Source organism: Chiloscyllium plagiosum, unplaced genomic scaffold (assembly GCF_037043375.1).
Source record: "Chiloscyllium plagiosum isolate Xiang-an unplaced genomic scaffold, Cpla_swu_hap1 HiC_scaffold_2, whole genome shotgun sequence".
In the NCBI taxonomy this organism is placed as follows: Eukaryota; Metazoa; Chordata; class Chondrichthyes; order Orectolobiformes; family Hemiscylliidae; genus Chiloscyllium; species Chiloscyllium plagiosum.
Window position 1 is genome coordinate 54244173 of NW_028270140.1, and position 19751 is coordinate 54263923.

At 41.7% G+C, this 19751-nt stretch overlaps 1 protein-coding gene across 19 annotated transcripts in view; it reads right to left on the minus strand.

Moving 5' to 3' along the window:
• Positions 1-1347: 1347 nt before the first annotated feature.
• The window catches only part of mpdz (multiple PDZ domain crumbs cell polarity complex component), a 368137-nt gene continuing 349733 nt past the window's right edge, over positions 1348-19751 (minus strand). For all 19 annotated transcript variants that reach the window (XM_087996853.1, XM_087996875.1, XM_087996857.1 and 16 more), the window contains 5 exons: positions 18570-18692; positions 15989-16093; positions 15687-15799; positions 8924-9047; positions 1348-3887 (listed from right to left, as the gene is read on the minus strand). In XM_087996853.1, coding sequence (XP_087852979.1) covers positions 3741-3887; positions 8924-9047; positions 15687-15799; positions 15989-16093; positions 18570-18692 — 612 coding nt within the window. In that variant the 3' untranslated portion in view covers positions 1348-3740. The remainder of the gene's footprint in view (positions 3888-8923; positions 9048-15686; positions 15800-15988; positions 16094-18569; positions 18693-19751) is intronic.

The window sequence follows — 19751 nt, forward strand, 5'->3', positions numbered from 1 at the left end:
TGACGTCATAGTTAATGAAACTCTTTTAAACTTGTAGGTGGACACACATTCAGTCGAAGGGAATGTGCCACACGAATGTTGCTTGAAGGCATCATAGAGATGTACAGCATGGAAACTGACCCTTCGGTCCAACCCATCCATGCCGACCAGATATCCCAACCCAACCTAGTCCCACCTGCCAGCGCCCGGCCCATATCCCTCCAAACCCTTCCTATTTATATACCCATCCAAATGCCTTTTAAATGTTGCAATTCTACCAGCCTCCACCATTTTGTCACATCTTGTTTTAATACTTAAAAATCAGCGAGTGCTTTCAATAGAAAGATGCATCCATTATGGGTCTATAAAGGTGTCTTGGAATGAAAATATTATTCATGGCATTTCAAGGGATTTATGAATTAAATTCATCGTCTTATTCTTCAGAATCTGTGCTCTTGCTGTAGACATAATAACACCAAAACAGACTTCCTGGAGTTTGGTCATATGGCAATTCCTCTGCTAATGCCAGACATGCTTGTTATTTTGTTATCATTGTACCTGCAGTCTAAGTCTCCTTGTCTGAGGATGTTCTCACTATAGAGGGAATGTAACAAAGATTTACCAGACTGATTCCTGGGATGGCAGGATTGACGTATGAAAACGGGCTGGATTGGTTAGGGCTATATCCACTAGAGCTTTGAAGAATAAAGAGGTATCCCATAGAAACCTATAAAATTATAACACGGCTAGTCACAGAAAATGCAGGATGGATGTTCTAATGAGAAGGGAATCTACAATCAGGGGGTCATTGTCTTAGGATACCTGGTATTCTCTGCCACAGAAGGTTGAAGCCAAAGCATTGAATGTTTTCAAGGAATTCGATGTAGTTCTTAGGGCTACAAGGATCAAAGGGTACAGGGAGATGTGGGAATAGGATACTCAGTTCAATTATCAGCCACGATCATATTGAATGGGTCAACAGGACTTGTCACATTGCTGTTTTAGAATCTCCAAATGCGATCTGGCTGTTGTATTTGTTTACATAGCAAGAGACAGTGAATGCCAAAGTTAATTCATTTTGTGGATGTTACATCAACACCCTAAAGCTTTAGGAGCCAAATGAGTCTAAGTATGGATGTGAACTGTAATCTTTTGAGTACTCAACAGGAGCAAATAGGCAAATAGGCTGGTGCAAGGAAAGCTTAAAAACTGATGAGAGCAGAGTAGAAGAACCGAATGGCTTTCTATTTTTCCTCCAGTGAAGTTTTTAATGGGTATACATCAACATATTATGTTTTAAAAATATTGATACTATATGTGTCACAGGTAATTTCTTGTTTCTACATTTAAAATAAGTGAAAGAAGTAATCAAGTAAAAGCTGGATGTTTAGAACATGTTTATTAAAATGTGTGTTGGTTTACAAATGCTAAAAACAAAGTTTTTACAATTACCAACAATAGTTATTAACAGAAGAATATCTGTACCTTACTTTAAAGTCAAAATAGATACATTTCAGAGCATAAAAAAAGCAAAATATTCTAACATTGTTTTGAGTTCAGCTGAACAATGTACTGACTAGCGTAGTTTAATTGTTTTGTTAAAATTAGTATTGCTAACCCAAAAGAACAGTACTGTTCACTTATCCAAGAACACTGATCAAATAGTTGTAGACAGAACTATAACATTTACTTTTAGGTCTATATAGAATTAAATACACAATTCTAACCCAAACATTTAAGTTGAGCTATAATACTGTTAAGATAAAAAGACTGATTTTTCTCCTTCATCTGCTTAGTGTAAATTGGCAAAACAGATACCTTTTACGGAACCTGCATTTGTTTCATTCCACTGAAGTGAAAGAAATGACAACTGGTGAAGAACAATTTATAAAGGGCATGTGATTCACTATGCCAGATTATCTAATAACCTGTAAAGCTAATAATCCACCTCTTGTAGGTGAAATTACTTTCTATACTGAACTGTCTAGTTTAGAGCAATCTTAACACACTGTTCCACTTACTGGATTTGCTTGAAAGCAGTAGACTTTGGCTTAAGAATTGTTACCCCTTACATTTCCAAGAATTCAGAAACAGGTACATTCAACTGATCACTGTTAAAATATTCAGCCAAAATGCATTGCACATAGCTTATTTCAGATCATTTTTATCCTTTCCTCAAAAAAATGTTGATCACAATGTTTAATGCTGTCTATGGGAATTTGCTGTGTGAATAATGGCTGTTTAGTGGACAATGTTGTGATTACTTTCGGAACAGTCAGACGGGTATAAGCTTATGAGCACACTGTTTCACTTTGAAGGAAATGACATATGCACCTGAAAAAATAGGAGGTCCAAGGCAGCCTGAAATTGAGTTTAGGCCTCATTAATATTAATTAGTCAAGATGCAGGAGCTTACCATAGCAACTTGACCATTTGATGAAATTACTTTTCAGTCACTTTGCAGTGAAAGACAATGAAAGAAATGAGGATGGTGCTGAGCTGGAAGTTTGGACTGGAGTAAGCTGGGGGGAGGGGAAATGAGAGTGCTTTAGGGAACATCTCCGGGATGCCCGCACCAATCAACCCCACTGCCCCGTGGCCCAAGATTTCAACTCCCCCTCCCACTCTGCCGAAGACATGCAGGTCCTGGGCCTCCTCCACCACCATTCCCTCACCACCCGATGCTTGGAGGAAGAATGCCTCATCTTCCGCCTTTAAACACTTCAACCCCAGGGCATCAATTTGGACTTCACCAGTTTCCTCATTTCCCCAAACCCCACCTTATCCCAGTTCAGCACCATCCTCATGACCTGTCCTACCTGCCAATCTTCCTTCCCACCTATCCGCTCCATCCTCCTCTCTGACCTATCACCTTCATCCCCACCTCCATCCACCTATTATACACTTGGCTACCTTCTCCCCAGCTCCACCCCCTCCCATTTATCTCTCCACCCCGGAGGTTCCCTGCCTTCACTCCTGATGAAGGGCTTTTGCCTGAAACGTCGATTTTCCTGCTCCTCGCATGTTGCCTGACCTGCTGTGCTTTTCCAGCACCACTCTAATCTAGACGAAGGTAACCATGGCTGAGTCAGTTTAACTTTGCATGCAATCCTACCATCATGTCATCTGTTTTTGATAATTCAAGAGCATTACTTCTACTGCTGCATTTGTTTGATAACAGTAATGCAGAATGATGGATGTGTGATTTAAGAACTCTATTCAGGAAACACTTATCAAACAATTTTTAAGCAGTAAATTTGCACCATATTCATCTATTCCAAGATAACATGGATTTTCACAGAAAAACACTGTCAACGAGTTTCAAAATGTAAAAATCTAAAGCAGTTAATTTGTGACATGTAACATTGATTAACTTCAATAAAACAATAAAAGTAATAAAACTTTATTAAACCACCAATCAGCTGTTCAACTGGAAAATGTTTGGTGACTATTTAAAAGCAGAAAATAATAGAAGTTACACAGTAATTCTGGAACTATTTACAGGCCTAAAATGGGCAAGTATATAAAATTTGAAAATGAAGTTAAAATAACGTTGCATCTGAAAATAAGTACTATAGACTATGCTGTGACCAATCAAAAGCTTCTATAATTCAGATCCTGAACATGGTGTGTGGAAATACTATGGCAGTCTGTTAATGTGTTTACATTTCTTACATGTTTGTATGTATGCATAAATGCATTTCAGTTCTCATCATAAATGTCCAATTAAGCTTTAGTGTTTTCATCTAGAACAACATACATTAGGAAAGTACCATTAATGTAACAGTCCCCTTTGTGCGCTTCAGGATACCAACAGCTTCTTCATGTGTCACACCCTCAAGGCTTTGTCCATTGACAGCAATTATTTGATCTCCACGCTTCAGTCGTCCATCTTCAGCAGCTGCCCCCTAAACATTACAACGTCTTTAGATTTAACAGTGATAGTACACTAATAATAACATGGCAACTGAATGATCTTTGCTGTATATAGCTTAACTTTGGTTCCTTGCAGTTGCATGAAAATTCATACTTCACAAGTTAAGACCATAAGACAAAGGAATGGAAGTAAGGCCATTCGGCCCATCGAGTCCACTCCGCTATTCAATCATGGCTGATGGGCATTTCGACGCCATTTACCCGCACTCTCCCTGTATCCCTTAAATTCTTACGAGATTAAGAATTTATCAATCTCTGCCTTGAAAAACATTAACGCCCTGGCCTCCATTGCGCTCTATGGTAACGAATTCCACAGGCCCACCACTCTCTGGCTGAAGAAATGTCTCCTCATTTCCGTTCTAAATTGACCCCCTCTAATTCTAAGGCTGTGCCCATGGGTCCTGGTATCCCCACCTGAAGGAATCAGATTCCCAGCATCCACCCTTTCTAAGCCATACATTATCTTGTAAGTTTCTAATGGATCTCCCCTCAACTTCCTAAACTCTAATGAATACAATCCCAGGATCTTCAGCCATTCATCATATGTTAGGCCTACCATTCCAGGGATCATCTGTGTGAATCTCCACAGGACATGCTCCAGTGCCAGTATGTCCTTCCGGAGGTGTGGGGCCCCAAAACTGGACTTAGTATTCTAAATGGGGCCTAATCAGAGCTTTATAAAGTCTCAGTAGCACATCGCTGTTTTTACATTCCAACCCTCTTGAGATAGATGGCAACATTACATTTGCTTTCTTAACCATGACACGAACTGCCAGTCAACCTTTAGAGAATCCTGGCTGAGCACTCCCTGATCCCTTTGTACTTTGGCTTTATGAATTTTCTCCCAGTTTAGGAAATAGTCCGTGCCTGTATTCTTTTTTCCAAAGTGCAAGACCTTGCATTGCTCACACTGAACTTCATCAGCCATTTCTTGGACCACTCTCCTACACTGTCTAAATCTTTCTGCAGCCTCCCTACCTCCTCAGAACTACCTGCCTGTCCGCCCAGCTTTGTATCATCGCTAGAATACCTCCAGACCCTTCATCCCGATCATTATTATGTAAAGTGAACAGCTGCGGCCCCAACACTGAAACCTGCTCACTTCGAACACCATGGGCCCTCAGCTTATTTAGCAGCCTCCTGTGAGGCACCTTATCAAAGGCCTTTTGGAAGTTTAAGTAGATAACATCCACTGGGTTTCCCTGGCCTAACCTACTTGTTACCTCTTCAAAGAATTCTAACAAGTTTGTCAGGCACAACCTCCCCTTACTAAATCCATGCTGACTTTTTGTTCTAATCCGACCCTGCATTTCCAAGAGTTTAGAAATCTCATCCTTAACGATGGATTCTAGAATTTTACCCATAACCGAGGTTAGGCTAATCAGCCTATAATTTTCCATCTTTTGTCTTGATCCTTTCTTGAACAAGGGGGTAACAACAGCAATTTTCCAGGATTTCCCTGACTCCAGTGATTTTTGAAAGATTATAACCAATGCCTCCGCTATTCCTTCAGGCACCTCCCTCAGATCTCTAGGATGTAGCCCCTCAGAGCCAGGAGATTTATCGGCTTTTAGATTAGATTCCCTACAGCATGAAAACAGGCCCTTCGGCCCAACAAGTCCACACCGACCCTCCGAAGAGTAACCCACCCAGACCCATTTCGCTCTGACTATGGGCAATATAGCATGGCCAATTCACCTGACCTGCACATCTTTGGACCGAGGGAGGAAACCGGAGCACCCAGAGGAAACCCACGCAGACACGGGGAGAATGTGCAAACTCCACACAGTCGCCCGAGGCGAGAATCGAACCTGGCATCCTGGTGCTGTGAGGCAGCAGTGCTAACCACTGAGCCACCGTGCCGCCCTTGCACTCTCTCTTTTGTAATGGCCACCATACTCAACTCTGCCCCCTGATTCTCCTTAATTGCTGGGATATTACTCATGTCTTCCACTGTGAAGACTGACAAAGTATTTATTAAGTTCTTCAGCTACTTTCTGTTCTACCATCTACCACTCGCCTTCCTGTGTCAATTTGGAGTGGTCCAATTTCTACTCTTGCCTCTCGTTTGTTTCTTATACATTGGAAGAAATTTTACTATCATTTCTAATATTACTGGCTAGCTTACCTTCATATTTGTACCTCTCCTTCCTTATTTCTCTCTTTGTTTTGCTCTGTTTGTTTTGTAGTCTTCCCAATCTTCTGATCTCCCAGTGCTCTTGGACACTTTATAGCCTCTCTCTTTTTCTATAATACATTTCCTGACTTCCTTTGTCAGCCATGGTTGTCTAATTCCCCCCACCCCCGATGATCTATCTTTTTTTTGTGATGAACCTCTCTACTGTGTCCTCAATTACACCCAGAAACTCCTGCCATTGTTGTTCTACTGTCTTGCTCACTAGGTTTTGCTTCCAGTCGATTTTTGTCAATTCCTCTCACATGCCCTCGTAATTACCTTTATTTAACTGTAACACCATTACATCTGATTTTGCCTTCTCTCTTTCAAATTACATCCGATTTTGCACCATTTCTGTAATATATTCAAACAGCATGTTGCCAAATGTAATTAAGAATCAAACTTCTGCAAATATGGTTTCATAGTGCTAGATTACTTCAGTAGCATTGCAACATACTTAGTCACCATATCTGTGCCCAACAGTGAGCGCTGACAAGTGATTTGAAACTACAGGGCATTATCACACTCTATCTTCAGTCCCCCTCCTAACCTATACCTTTGAGTTAACTCGACTGAAATAGCAATGGAATTCCTGGTTGATTCCCTTCACCAGCAATCACTACCAACAGAATCAAGCTAACCTTGATCTTAATCACTGCTCTAGAAATTTAAGTCAGCTGCCTCTGAAATGCCCTGCTCTATGTGTTTGATTTGGAGGTCCTGTTGCAGGATCTCTGCAACTGAAGTGAGGACATATTTGCCAAGAATGGACAGGGGAATAAGAGGTCAGCCTCTTCAATAAAATAGGCCCAGTAAGTGAGTAACAGGAGTGTGGTCCCTCACATCCCGGGAAGTACTGGACAATGAAGGGTACCCTGTCGGTTACAGCTGTAAAACTGCTGAAAAGCTACGCCATGTTCTTCGCACCCTGCAACACATTATCAATGAGGATGAGCACCTCGCCAAGACCTTCCCTACATCTCCACTTCTCACCTTTAAACAGCCATCAAACCTCAAACAGATCATTGTTTGTAGCCAACTGCCTGGCTTTCAGGACAATACCATACAACTTTGTCACAATAGACACTGCAAAACGTGTTAGAGTGTGGACATGGATACCACCACGTACGTGGCAGGTGCTCATGCCACTCAGCCCAACGTTGTCTATCTCATACGCTGCAGGCAAGGATGCCCTGAGGCATGGTACATTGGTGAGACCAAACAGAGGCTACGGCAACGGATGAATGGATACCGCAGAACAAACAACAAACAAACAGATAGGAGTATTCCCTCCCAGTCGGAGAACACTTCAGCGGTCCGGGACATTCGACCTTGGACCTTCGGGTGGCCGTCCTCCAAGGCGGACTTTGGGACAGGCAACAATGCAAAGTAGCCGAGCAGAGGCTGACAGCCAAGTTTGGTACCCATGGGGATGGCCTCAACTGGGACGCTGGGTTCCTGTCACACTACAGATGACCCCACTGCACTGTACACAGACACAGACAGACACATACCGTCTCTCATATACTCATACATCACTCCCACACACACCCTCTCACAGACTTAAACCCCTTTACACTCTCACACATACACACACCCTCTCACAGACACTCATAACCACCCCACCCCACCACACCCCCCCAACACACCCACATACACATATAAGTTTGTGGGGTGAATTTGTACTTGCAGAATTACATTTTACTTTGCTCAAAAACTGCATGAATCCATGCGAGATTCTGTAAATCCGTTTTTTAGATTAGAATCAGCCTGACCATTGTGGCACAGACAGCCTCCCAGGGAATTAACACCTTCGATAGTTTATCTGGCCAACATGACACCAATTGTTAAAGTGCACTTGAGAAGATAACTTTTAAAAAATGTTTTGCGATTTACATATGAAAGAACTGAAACCATCATGGTCATTCTAAAAGATGAGACTTAACAAACAATCTGGGTCTTTTTTAATATATAATTTCAGTTACATCACTCTGTAAACTTTTACTATTAATTCTTTGTCTTACAATCGTATTCTCCACAATCACCTGATGAAGGAGCAGTTCTCCGAGTAAACCTATTGGACTATAACCTGGTGTTGTGTGATATTTAACTTTGTACACCCCAGTCCAAGACTGGCATCTCCAAATCACATCTGCCTGTAGACCCTGTTGGGATCTTGCTTCTGTTAAGCTGGAGCCCTGTTCCTCCTCTCTATCCTGTGGAGTGGAATCAAATTGAGGAGATAGCAATTGGCATTGCAGCTGGTGATGCTCCTGGTGCTGTTTCTGCTCAGTTAGCTTCTCAGGGGTCCAAGGCAGAGCTGCATAAGCTCTGCAGTGAAGGGTGACATCAGGAATAGTCTGAAGTGACTGAAGACGGGCAAAGTGACTTCCAAGACATTGGAAATTATCTTTTAGTGAAAGAAAGCACTCTCTTACATCAGCCTCTCAGTCAGGTGTAGTTGCAGCTGCTCAGTTCCACTGGAGGAGGAAGTAATTGCTGGCTGTCACAGTCACAATGCTACGTCAATCTCTTTCCAAACTGACAGCTCCACAGAGATTTGCTGCTTGCCTGCAAACCTGCCTTGACTAAACCAAGATGGCGGGGGGGGGGGGGGGATACTGTCAGGTTTATTGCTAAATGTCACTTTTAAGACTTTAACCCCCTGCCTGTACCTGAACTCATCTCTTGCTGGCAGTTGAAATTGTGATCTGTGCTTCATGATGGTTTAATGATGAACTGAATTAAATAAACATGCTCTGAAACTGTAATACAGGCATGCATACAACTGGCAAGAGTTTCAAAATTCAGACATCTTCGCTGTTTCATTACCTTCACAAATACTGTCTTCACATAAATAGGAAGATCTCCATGTGGACTGCCATATCCACCAACAATACTAAAGCCCAGTCCATCAGCACCTCTGTCCAAAGTAATCGTTTTATATTGTGGAGGCCTGAAGGATAAGAAAAACAATGATGCTTAGTATTGTACATTTTTCCTGCAGCCTCCTGCTTGTCCCCACCCCACCACATCCAAACCTAATTTATAAAGTTTCGTAATTTAATGCCTTGGTTGCCCTGTCCATTTCTTGGGAGGAATTAATACTATAATCAAATTCCAATAAACATCAGTAAGACTGAATCAAATGCCTTAGGTTTCTAGGTCAAACCCCTGCTCCATCATCAATGAATCCATCCTCTCCCTAGAATAGGGGTTTCCAAACCATGAATTAAGACTCCATAATGTAGAATCACACAATTCCTAACTCTAAGGACTAGTCTTCTACCCCACCCAACATATCATCCTCAAACACGTCCGCCAACTCCAAATAGACCCCACCAGCAGAATGTCTTCCTCTCCCCAACTCTGTGCATTCCACAAGAACCATCCCCTTCGCCACTCTTTGATTCACACCACACTCCCCACCATTACCCCACCACTTGTACCTTCCCCTACAACCGTAAAAGATGCATATTGGCACACCACCTTCCCCACCTCCATCCAGGGCCCCAAACTGTCCTTACAGGTGGAACAGAGGTTCACCTACATGTCCTCCAACCTAGTTTACTGCATCTGGTGCTCCCGATGTGGTCTCCTCTACATCGGTGAGACCAAACATAAACTAAAGAAACGTTTCATTGAACATCTCAGCAGGGCCCATAAGGGCCAGCCTGACCTCCCAGTCATCGCCCATTTCAATTCTCCTTCCCACTTCCTGTTAGAGATGTTCATCCTTGGCGTCTTCCATTGCCACAGTGAATTAGACTGCAAATTGGAGGAACAACACCTTATCTTCTGCCTGGGCAGCCTTTCAGTCCGGAAGACTCAACATTGAGTTTCTCCAATTTCTATCCATCTCCCAAATCCCTTTCCAGCCCTGCCTCCTCCTCTCCATTCCACCTACTGACCCTTCCTTCCAGCTACAAATCGGATTCATTTCTCCTATCGACCAACCAGGTTGTACCCACCACCTGTATTCACCTATCACTACCTCACCATTCTGTCCCTCTCCCCACCCCTCCCTTCTTTATCTGCAGCTCTCCCTACCCTCACCTCTATTCGTGAAGCAAGGTTATATCCAAAACATTGATTTCTCTACCTCCTGATGCTGCCTGGCTTATTGTGCTGTTCTAGTCTCTTACTTGTCTACTTTGACATTCTGCAGGCAATCTTAATAAATAAACTAGTATTGGTGACATTTGTCTTTCCCAGATACTTCAAAATGGCATTTGATGTTAGTGATTTGCAGCATGAGTGCTGTTTGTTACAGAATAATGAGTCAGAAATTGATAAGCCAGTGAAATACTTTGATTCATAGAGGTCCACAGTCACTGAAAAAGGTCCTTTGGCCGATCAAATAATCTCATTTTCCTGAACTCAGTCCATAGCCTTATATGCCTTGGCATCACAAATGTACATCTAAATACTTTTAAAATGTTATAAGGTTTTCTAACCCTACCACCCTCGTACACAATGAGTTCCAGATTCTCACCACCATCTGGGTGAAAAGAAATTCCTCACATCCTCTCTGAACCTCCTGCCTCTTACCTTAAATCTTAGAAAGTCAAAGAAAGCACATGCAACATGCCTTAATAACTACCACCCAGTGGTTCTGACCTCTATAATCATGAAGTGCTTTGAGAGGTTGGTCATGACTCACATCAACTCGAGCCTCCCAGTCTGCTTGCAATTTGCCTACCGAAGTAACAGGTCCACAGCAGACGCCAGTTCCCTAGTCCTGCATTCATCCCTGGAACATCTGGACAACAAGGACACCTATGTCAGACGCCCACCCATTGACTATAGCTCCGCCTTCAACACCATAATCCTTTCCAGACTGATCTCAAAACTCAGGTCTCAGGTCTACTCCTCAGCTTCCTTATCCAGAGACTGCAATCAATGAAGATAAACAACTACACCTCTTTCATGACAAACCATTACACGGTTGCCCTCCAAAGATACATTCTCAGCTGTCTACTGCACTCCCTATACACCTATAACTGTGTAGACAAATCCTGAATGAATACCATCTACAATTTTACTGATGACACCACTGTGGTAGGATGGATATCAAACAACGATGAGTCAGAATACTGAGAGGAGATAGAGGGCTTGTTGTCATGGTGCACTGATAACAATCACTGTCTCGGCAAGACAAAAGAACTGATAATTGGCTTCAGAAAAAAAGGAAACCACACCTCCACCTACATCAATGGAGATGAGGTTGACAGTGTAAAGCTCCTCGGAGTGATGATAACCGACAACCTGTCCTGAACTTCCCACATTGATGTGATGGCGAAGGAGGCACAACAACGTCTCCTCTTCCTCAGGCAGCTTAGGAAATGTGACATGTCCATAAGGACCTTCACCAACTTTTACTGATGCACCACAGAGAGCATACCATGTGGGTGCATAATGGCCTGGTACGGCAACTGCTCTACCTAGGACTGTAAGAAACTACAGAAGGTTGTGTGTGCTGCCCAGACCGTATTGGAAGCCATCCTTCCATTCCAACTCCCTCTACGCTTCTCATTGTCACGGGAAGGCTACCAACGTCAATGATTCTCACCCTCGTAATGCTCTCCTGCAATCTCTTCAGTCAGGCAAAAGATACAGAAGCTTGAACACATGCACATGTTCAAGAACAGCTTCTTCCCCACCGTTATTCGACTGATAAATGGACTCTCTAACTTAAATAATGTCGATCTTGTAATCTGTATGTTACACTCTGCCTAAGCACCCTACGATCTGAATGTCTTTGCTTAGATCATAGAGTCATAGAAACGTACATTACGGAAACAGACCCTTCGGTCCAGCTTGTCCATGCCGACCAGATATCCCAACCCAATCTAGTCCCACCTGCCAGCACCTGGCCCATATCCCTCCAAACCCTTCCTATTCATATAACCATTCAGACGCCTTTTAAATGTTACAATTGTACTAGCCTCCACCATTTCCTCTGGCAGCTCATTCCGTATACGTACCACGCTCTGCGTGAAAAAGTTGCCCCTTAGGTCTCCTTTATACTTTTCCCCTCTCATCCTAAAGCAACGCCCTCGAGTTCTGAATCCCCCCGACCCCAGGGAAAAGACTTTGTCGATTTATCCATGTCCCTCATGATTTTGTAAACCTTTATAAGGACACCTCTCAGCCTCCAACGCTCCAGGGAAAAGAGCCCGAACCTATTCAACCTCTCCCTATACCTCAAATCCTCCAACCCTGGCATAATCCTTGTAAATCTTTTCTGAACTCTTTCAAGCTTCACAACAGCTTTCCAACAGGAAGGAGACCAGAATTGCATGCAATATTCCAACAATGGCCTAACCAATGCTCTGTATAGCCTCAATATGACCGCCCAACTCCTGTACTCAATACTCTGACCAATAAAGGAAAGCATACCAAACACCTTTTTCTTTATTCTATCTACCTGCGACTCCACTTTCAAGGAGCTATGAACCTGCACTCCAAGGTCTCTTTGTTCAGCAACACTCCCTAGGATCTTACCATTAAGTGTATAAGTCCTGCGGAGATTGCTTTCCCAAATTGTAGTCCCTCGCATTTAGCTAAATTAAACTCCATCTGCTACTTCACAGCCCATTGGCCCATCTGATCAAGATCCCGTTGTAAACTGAGATAACCTTCTTCGCTGTCCACTACACCTCCAATTTTGGTGTCATTTGCAGACTCACTAACTGTACCTCTTATTTTTGCATCCAAATCATTTATATAAATGATGAAAAGTAGAGGACCCAGCACCGATCCTTGTGGTACTCCACAGGTCACAGTCTGAAAAAGAACCCTCGACCACCACCTTCTGTCTTCTACCTTTGAGTCAGTTCTGTATCCAAATAGCTAATTCTCCCTGTATTCTGTGAGATCTAACTTGCTAACCAGTCTCCCATGGGGAACTTTGTCGAATGTCTTACTGAAGTCCATATAGATTACGTCCACTGCTTTGCCCGCATCAATCCTCTTTGTTACTTCTTCAAAAAAACTCAAAGAAATGATTTCCCATGCACAAAGCCATGTTGACTATCCCTAATTAGTCCTTCCTTTTCCAAATATGTGTACATACTGTCACTCATGACTCCCTAACAACTTGCCCACTACTGACGTCAGGCTCACTGGTCTTAGTTCCCTGGCTTGTCCTTACCACCTTTCTTAAATAGTGGCACCATGTTAGCCAACCTTCAGTCTTCCGACATCTCACCTGTGACTATCAATGATACAGATAGCTCAGTAAGAGGCCCAGCAATCACTTCCCTAGCTTCCCAGAGTTTCTAGGGTACACCTGATCAAGTCTGCTTACTATGATCTTGCTGTATTGCTCGTAAACAAAGTTTTTCACTGTACTTAGGTATATACCGGACTATAATAAATCAAAATCAGTTAAATCTATGCACCAATTATTGATTCCACCACCATGGGCAAAAATATTCATTTCTCTCTACCCAGCTACACTCCTCAGAATACATCTCAATCATGACTCCGTACTTAGTCTTTTGCTCCAAGGAAATAACCACAGCCTATCTAATCTGTAACTCTTCAGCGCAGGAATAATCCTGGTAAATCACTTGTATACCAGCTATAGTGCAATTTTCCTAGAATGAGAGCTGCACATAATACTAAAACTGTGGCCTAATAAACATTTTATATAGTTACAGGGTAACCTCCCTGCTCTTAAACTCTCTGCATTGGCTAATAAAGGCAAGTATATGACATGCCTTCTTTATCTATCTGTCCTGCAACCTTAGGGGACCGGTGGAAATACAAACCAAGGTTCATCTGATTCTTTGTGTTTCTCAGGGTTGTTAATCATGTATTCCCTTGCCTAGTTTACCCCGCCCAAGTACATCACCTCACACTTGTCCAGATTGAATTCCATTTCCCACTGATCAGCTCATCTGACCAGTCCATCTATATTGTGCTGTAATCCAAGGTTATCCTCCTCACTACTTATATTACCCTAATTTTCATATCATCTGCAAACTAACTGATCAACCCTCCTACATTCAAGTCTAAATCATTTACGTACACCACAAACAGGAAAGGTCTGATCCCTGTGAAATGGAATGGAATGTTGGTTCTTATTTCAAGTGGGTTGGAGCATTAGAGTAGGCAAGTTTTATTTCAAATGTACAAGGTGCTGGTGAGACCACATGTGGAGTAGTTTTAGTCCCCTTATTTAAGGGAAAAAAGTATCATTTAATTGAAGGCATTTTGATAAATGTTCACTGGTATAGAGGGGCTCTCTTTTGAGCACAGGCTAAATTGAGTTTAGAAGAATGAGCGGTGGATCTCATTGGAACATATAGGACTGTTAAGGGGCTTGACAGGGTAAATGCTGAGAGGCCATTTCCTTCAAGGGAGAGTGGGAGATCAGAGGGAATAGGCTCAGAATAAATGGGTGCCAATTTAAGACTGGGATGAAGAGGAATTTCTTCTCTCAGATAGTTGAAACTGCTTGTCACAGAGCTATGGGGGCATTGTCCTCGTGTATATTTAAGGTTGACATAGTTAGATTCTTGATCAGTAGTGGATTAAGAGTTATGGGGAAAGGGCAGGGAAATAGATGTGTGGGATTTGGATCAGCCGTGATCCTATTGAATGGCAGAGCAGGACTAGCTTAGATTAGATTAGATTCCTTGCAGTGTGGAACAGGCCCTTCAGCCCAACAAGTCCATACCGATCCTCCGAAGAACAACTCACTCAGACCCATTCCCCTACGTTCACCCCTGACTAATGCACCTAACACTACAGCAGTTCAGCATGGTCAATTTACCTAACCTGCACATCTTTGGATTGTGGGAAGAAACCCACGCAGACACGGGGAAAATGTGCAAACTCCACACAGACAGTTGCCCAAGGCAGGAATTGAACCCGGGTCCCTGGCTCTGTGAGGCAGCAGTGTTAACCACTGAGCCACCGTGCCGCAACTTTTTCACACAGAGGGTGGTGTATATATGGAGCAAGCTGCCAGAGGAAGTGGTGGAGGCTGGTACAATCACAACATTTAAAAGGCATGTATAATACTCTATGGCTCAATTGCCTACTCCTGTTCCTATTTCTTATGGAACCCCAATGGTCACAAAGTTTCAGGCATCAAAACACGCCTCGACCATCACCCTTTGCTGTTCAAATGTTTCACCTGACATTTATCTGGATTGAATTCTATTTACCACTGGTCAGCCCATCGACCACTTTCAGTTGGAAAAATACTCCTCAACCATCACCCTCTACTTCCTGCCACTCAGCCAATTGTGGATCTAAGTTTCTAAACTTCCTTGATACCTTCATTATCAATCTCCCATACAGAACCTGATTAAAAGCCTTGCTCAAGTCCAAGAAGACAACAGCAAATGCATTGTGTACCCCTTTGAAAAATTCAATCAAAATATAACAATTGCCCTGCCTGAATTTTCAATTTCTCAGGCAATTCCCTCAGACTCAGGCCATACATGGTCCTGATGTGCAACTCTAGTCTATACTACTCTACAGTGACTATTTGGCCATTAGAACATCCAGGTCCTTGTATTGTATTTTCAGAGAATAATCCTCCTTATAGTGTGTGCAATAAGTCCAAAATACTCACCCTAGGTCATCATGAAAAATGCAGCTTGCTGTCAATCCTGAGACAGAAAGTGTAGTCGTAGTGTGCTCCTGTTGCTGATTAGTTATCACACTAACATCACCACCTGCAACCACCTAGAAACAATTGTTTACAGCTGGATTCAGAAAGCACAGAGATGCACGAGAATTTTAAAGATACAACTGTTAAAATTAATGCGAGAATATTTTGACAGATCAGAATCAGAAATTTAGATGAATTCACCAAACAAATAAAATATTAACAAATGGCAAATACCCATTGAATCACATGATGCTTTGTCATACCTGTAATTCAATATGACCTGTAGCATTCTTCAGCATGCTTACAGCCTGGGAGTGAGTCAAGGCTTCTGTAGGTTTTCCACAAATACTTAAAATCCTGTCCCCAATCTATAATTAACAACACAGGATTAAAATCAGTTGCTTTGACAGGTAGTTGACATATCTCTTGGACTGAAATCATATTAAAGATACATATCTCAAACTTCTATCTAATATGTGTAAAGTACCATCAGCAGACCAGATTTGCACCATCAATTGCCCATAGACTAAGGTTAGTAAATTCTGCACTCAGACGTGGATTGATTTTTAGTGTTCAAAGATTATAAAAGCACTATACAATTTCTTTTGATACAAAACCACAAACCTATTTATAATATTCTCATTAGATTCCTGGTCATTTTTAAGGTGATGCAGAAAGGCAATGGGATGCCATCATTGGAGGTGATCATAAATCTCAACTTTTAGTGTACTTGATGACCTCAATCTGAAGTTAACAGTCATTTTGAAGTCAAAGCACACCTGGAATAATTGAGCAGCAACTTGACAATATCACAAATCAAGGTTGATACAGGGAGAATTAGCCATTTGGATACAGAACTGGCTCAAAGGTGGTGGTGAAGGGTTGTTTTTCAGACTGGAGGCCTGTGACCACTGGAGAGCCACAAGGATTGGTAATGGATCCTCTACATTTTGTCATTTACATAAATGATTTGGATGCAAGCATAAGAGGTACAGTTAATAAGTTTGCAGATGAAACCAAAATTGGAGGTGTAGTGGACAACGAAGATGGTTATCTCAGATTACAACAGGATGTTGACCAGATGGGCCAATGGGCTGAGAAGTGGCAGACGGAGTTTAATTCAGAAAAATGTGAGGTGCTGCATTTTGGGAAAGCAAATCTTAGCAGGACTTATACACTTAATGATAAGGTCCTAGGGAGTGTTGCTGAACAGAGACACCTTGGAGTGCAGGTTCATAGCTCCTTGAAAGTGGAGTTGCAGGTAGATAGGATAGTGAAGGCGGCGTTTGGTATGCTTTCCTTTATTGGTCAGAGTATTGAGTACCGGAGTTGGGAGGTCATGTTGCAGCTGTACAGGACATTGGTTAGGCCACTGTTGGAATATTGCGTGCAATTCTGGTCTCCTTCCTATCGGAAAGATGTTGTGAAACTTGAAAGGGTTCAGAAAAGATTTACAAGGATGTTGCCAGGGTTGGAGGATTTGAGCAATAGGGAGAGGCTGAACAGGCTGAGGCTGTTTTCGCTGGTGCGTCAGAGGCTGAGGGGTGACCTTAAAGAGGTTTACAAAATTATGAGGGGCATGGATAGGGTAAATAGGCAAAGCCTTTTCCCTGGAGTCGGGGAGTCCAGAATTAGTGGACATAGGTTCAGAATGAGAGGGGAAAGATATAAAAGAGACATATGGGGCAATCTTTTCACACAGATGGTTGGTACGTGTATGGGCTGAGCTGCCATAGGAAGTGGTGGAGGATGGTACAATTGCAACACTTAAGAGGCATTTGGATGGGTCTATGAATAGGAAGGGTTTGGAGGGATATGGACCGCGTGCTGGCAGGTGGGACTAGATTGGGTTGGGATATCTGGTCAGCATGGACGGGTTGGACCGAAGGGTCTGTTTCAATGCTGTACATCTCTATGACTCTATAAGTTAGCCTGCTGTAATCTGTTAATGCTAACTATTCATTTTGAGTGATTTTACAGTCTATATAAGTCATTGACTTTTATATACTGACATTCAATTGTAAATTTTTAGAGGATGGGCAAAGTTGTGCTGCAAATTGTACACTGAAATATTTTAATTCATTTCAACAATGCTTTTTGTACACACAAGGGTGTAACCGTCTGAAAAGGTTAATTCTGAGAAATGGCTTAAGCACTCCCATTATAATTATGTCATGTGGGCTTTTCGACAGAACAGTTTAGGGTTTCAAAGGAGTAAGGTTCTCCTTAAAGTCTGTTTGACAATAGTTATCATATCATTGCAAACTGTAATTAGTTGCTAATATTTAAAAAGTTTCTTATTGTTCAATACTAGTGTCTCTTCTAGTTAGACCAGTAAGTGGTTTTCCTGTATGATACTTGACCAAACAGGCTCTGTAGATAATTACACTTAAGAGAACGGTGGCAGGAAACACATTACATGATGAAATACAGACTTAGCTTGATTGTATGAACAACAGATAACACAAAGATCAATTATTTCATAAAACAAAGTTCAAAGTACAGAAAATAAGATATCTATTTGCACAATGAGTGAAGTAAAACAGAGAGTTGAAATCACACACAGTTGAACATGATCCTGTGGTGTTATTTATGTAGAACGTAACTCACTACACCATAGATAGTTGAGGGGAAAACAAGAGCATAAAGTCAGAAGTAAACTCTGATTGAAACCTAACACTGCATATACGTGGCATTTTAACAAATCTGGTTTTAGATCATTTTACTTTACTGAACACGACTCTTTATGCTAAATGTTCCAACAAAGATATTTAATCAATAAATACAGAATGGAATCTTATGAATAATTTCTTAATAAGTAATCAGCCAAAATTCTAAACTTACCCGCAGTTTCTGGGTCTGGGCTGCTACTCCATTTGGCTGCATCATTGCAATAAAAATGGGGACATCTCCAAGAGGACTACCTACGCCTCCTGCAATGCTGATTCCCAGCGAATCAACAGGCCCCTATGGTCAACAACACCACATGAAATTCAGAGGAAATAAAAATACAGAGGAAATGGTTTGCAACATTATTATACTGGATTGTTCTTGCTCTGTAGCAGAGTTATGTTTGCAGATCGCATTTGACAACTATCCCTTTTCTCTCTTATCTGTAATAAATCTTTTGAATTATGCTCATGTACTTTTACTTATATTATTACTACAACTATACTTAACTACTGCAATGTGCATTCATAGTGCTCCTTCAGAGGAACAAGGGACATTTGAGAACGAATGAGGAGAATTAAAAGGTCACTGAAAGTCAGAAGCATATTTTAAATTTTAAAAGATACGAGATATTACAGACATTTTTCAAATGACCTCCTACTTGGCAGAAGGAATCTTATACTCTGTCTGACCAAAGTAGTTACTGTACATTCTAAAGTCTCTATGTCAAATAAAAGGCTCACTCTGCTATTTCTATAGTTTTACTTTACATGCAAGTACAGTAAATGTTATATTACAGGTAGACAATCCTTTATCCAAAATCCCGAAATCCGAAAAGCTTCAAAGTCCAAAGGTTTTTTTTGTGAAGTTTTTTTCTCATTAACAAGATTGTTTGGTGTGCAAACAGTTAACCTACGTCGACACCCGCTCGATGCGTGTCACTCAGATGTGACGTGGCCCATCACTGGCAGGCCTCGATTTTCTCTCAAGGTCTGTTTTAGTCAGTGAGTGTGTTCCTCTGGTAAGATTTTTAAAAATTTCACCATCAAAACTGTCATTTATTCTGAAATTCAAAAAATTCTGAATTTCAAAAATCAGCTGGTCCCGAGCATTTCAGATAATGGATTGTGCACCTGTATCTGGTATTTATGAGAGGAGTGTGCCAATTGATTAAATATTCCAGATACTCAAGAGATTAGCATAATCAATGTAAAAACACACCAACTGATGGAAACAACGCACGGGGTATGCACATCATTGTTATACTTTATTTACAGTATAAATCAGAAAAGAAAATGCAATTTTGTCTTAAATAAAACTTACTGGCAAAAAGCCTTCTCACTTGTCCCCTCAACT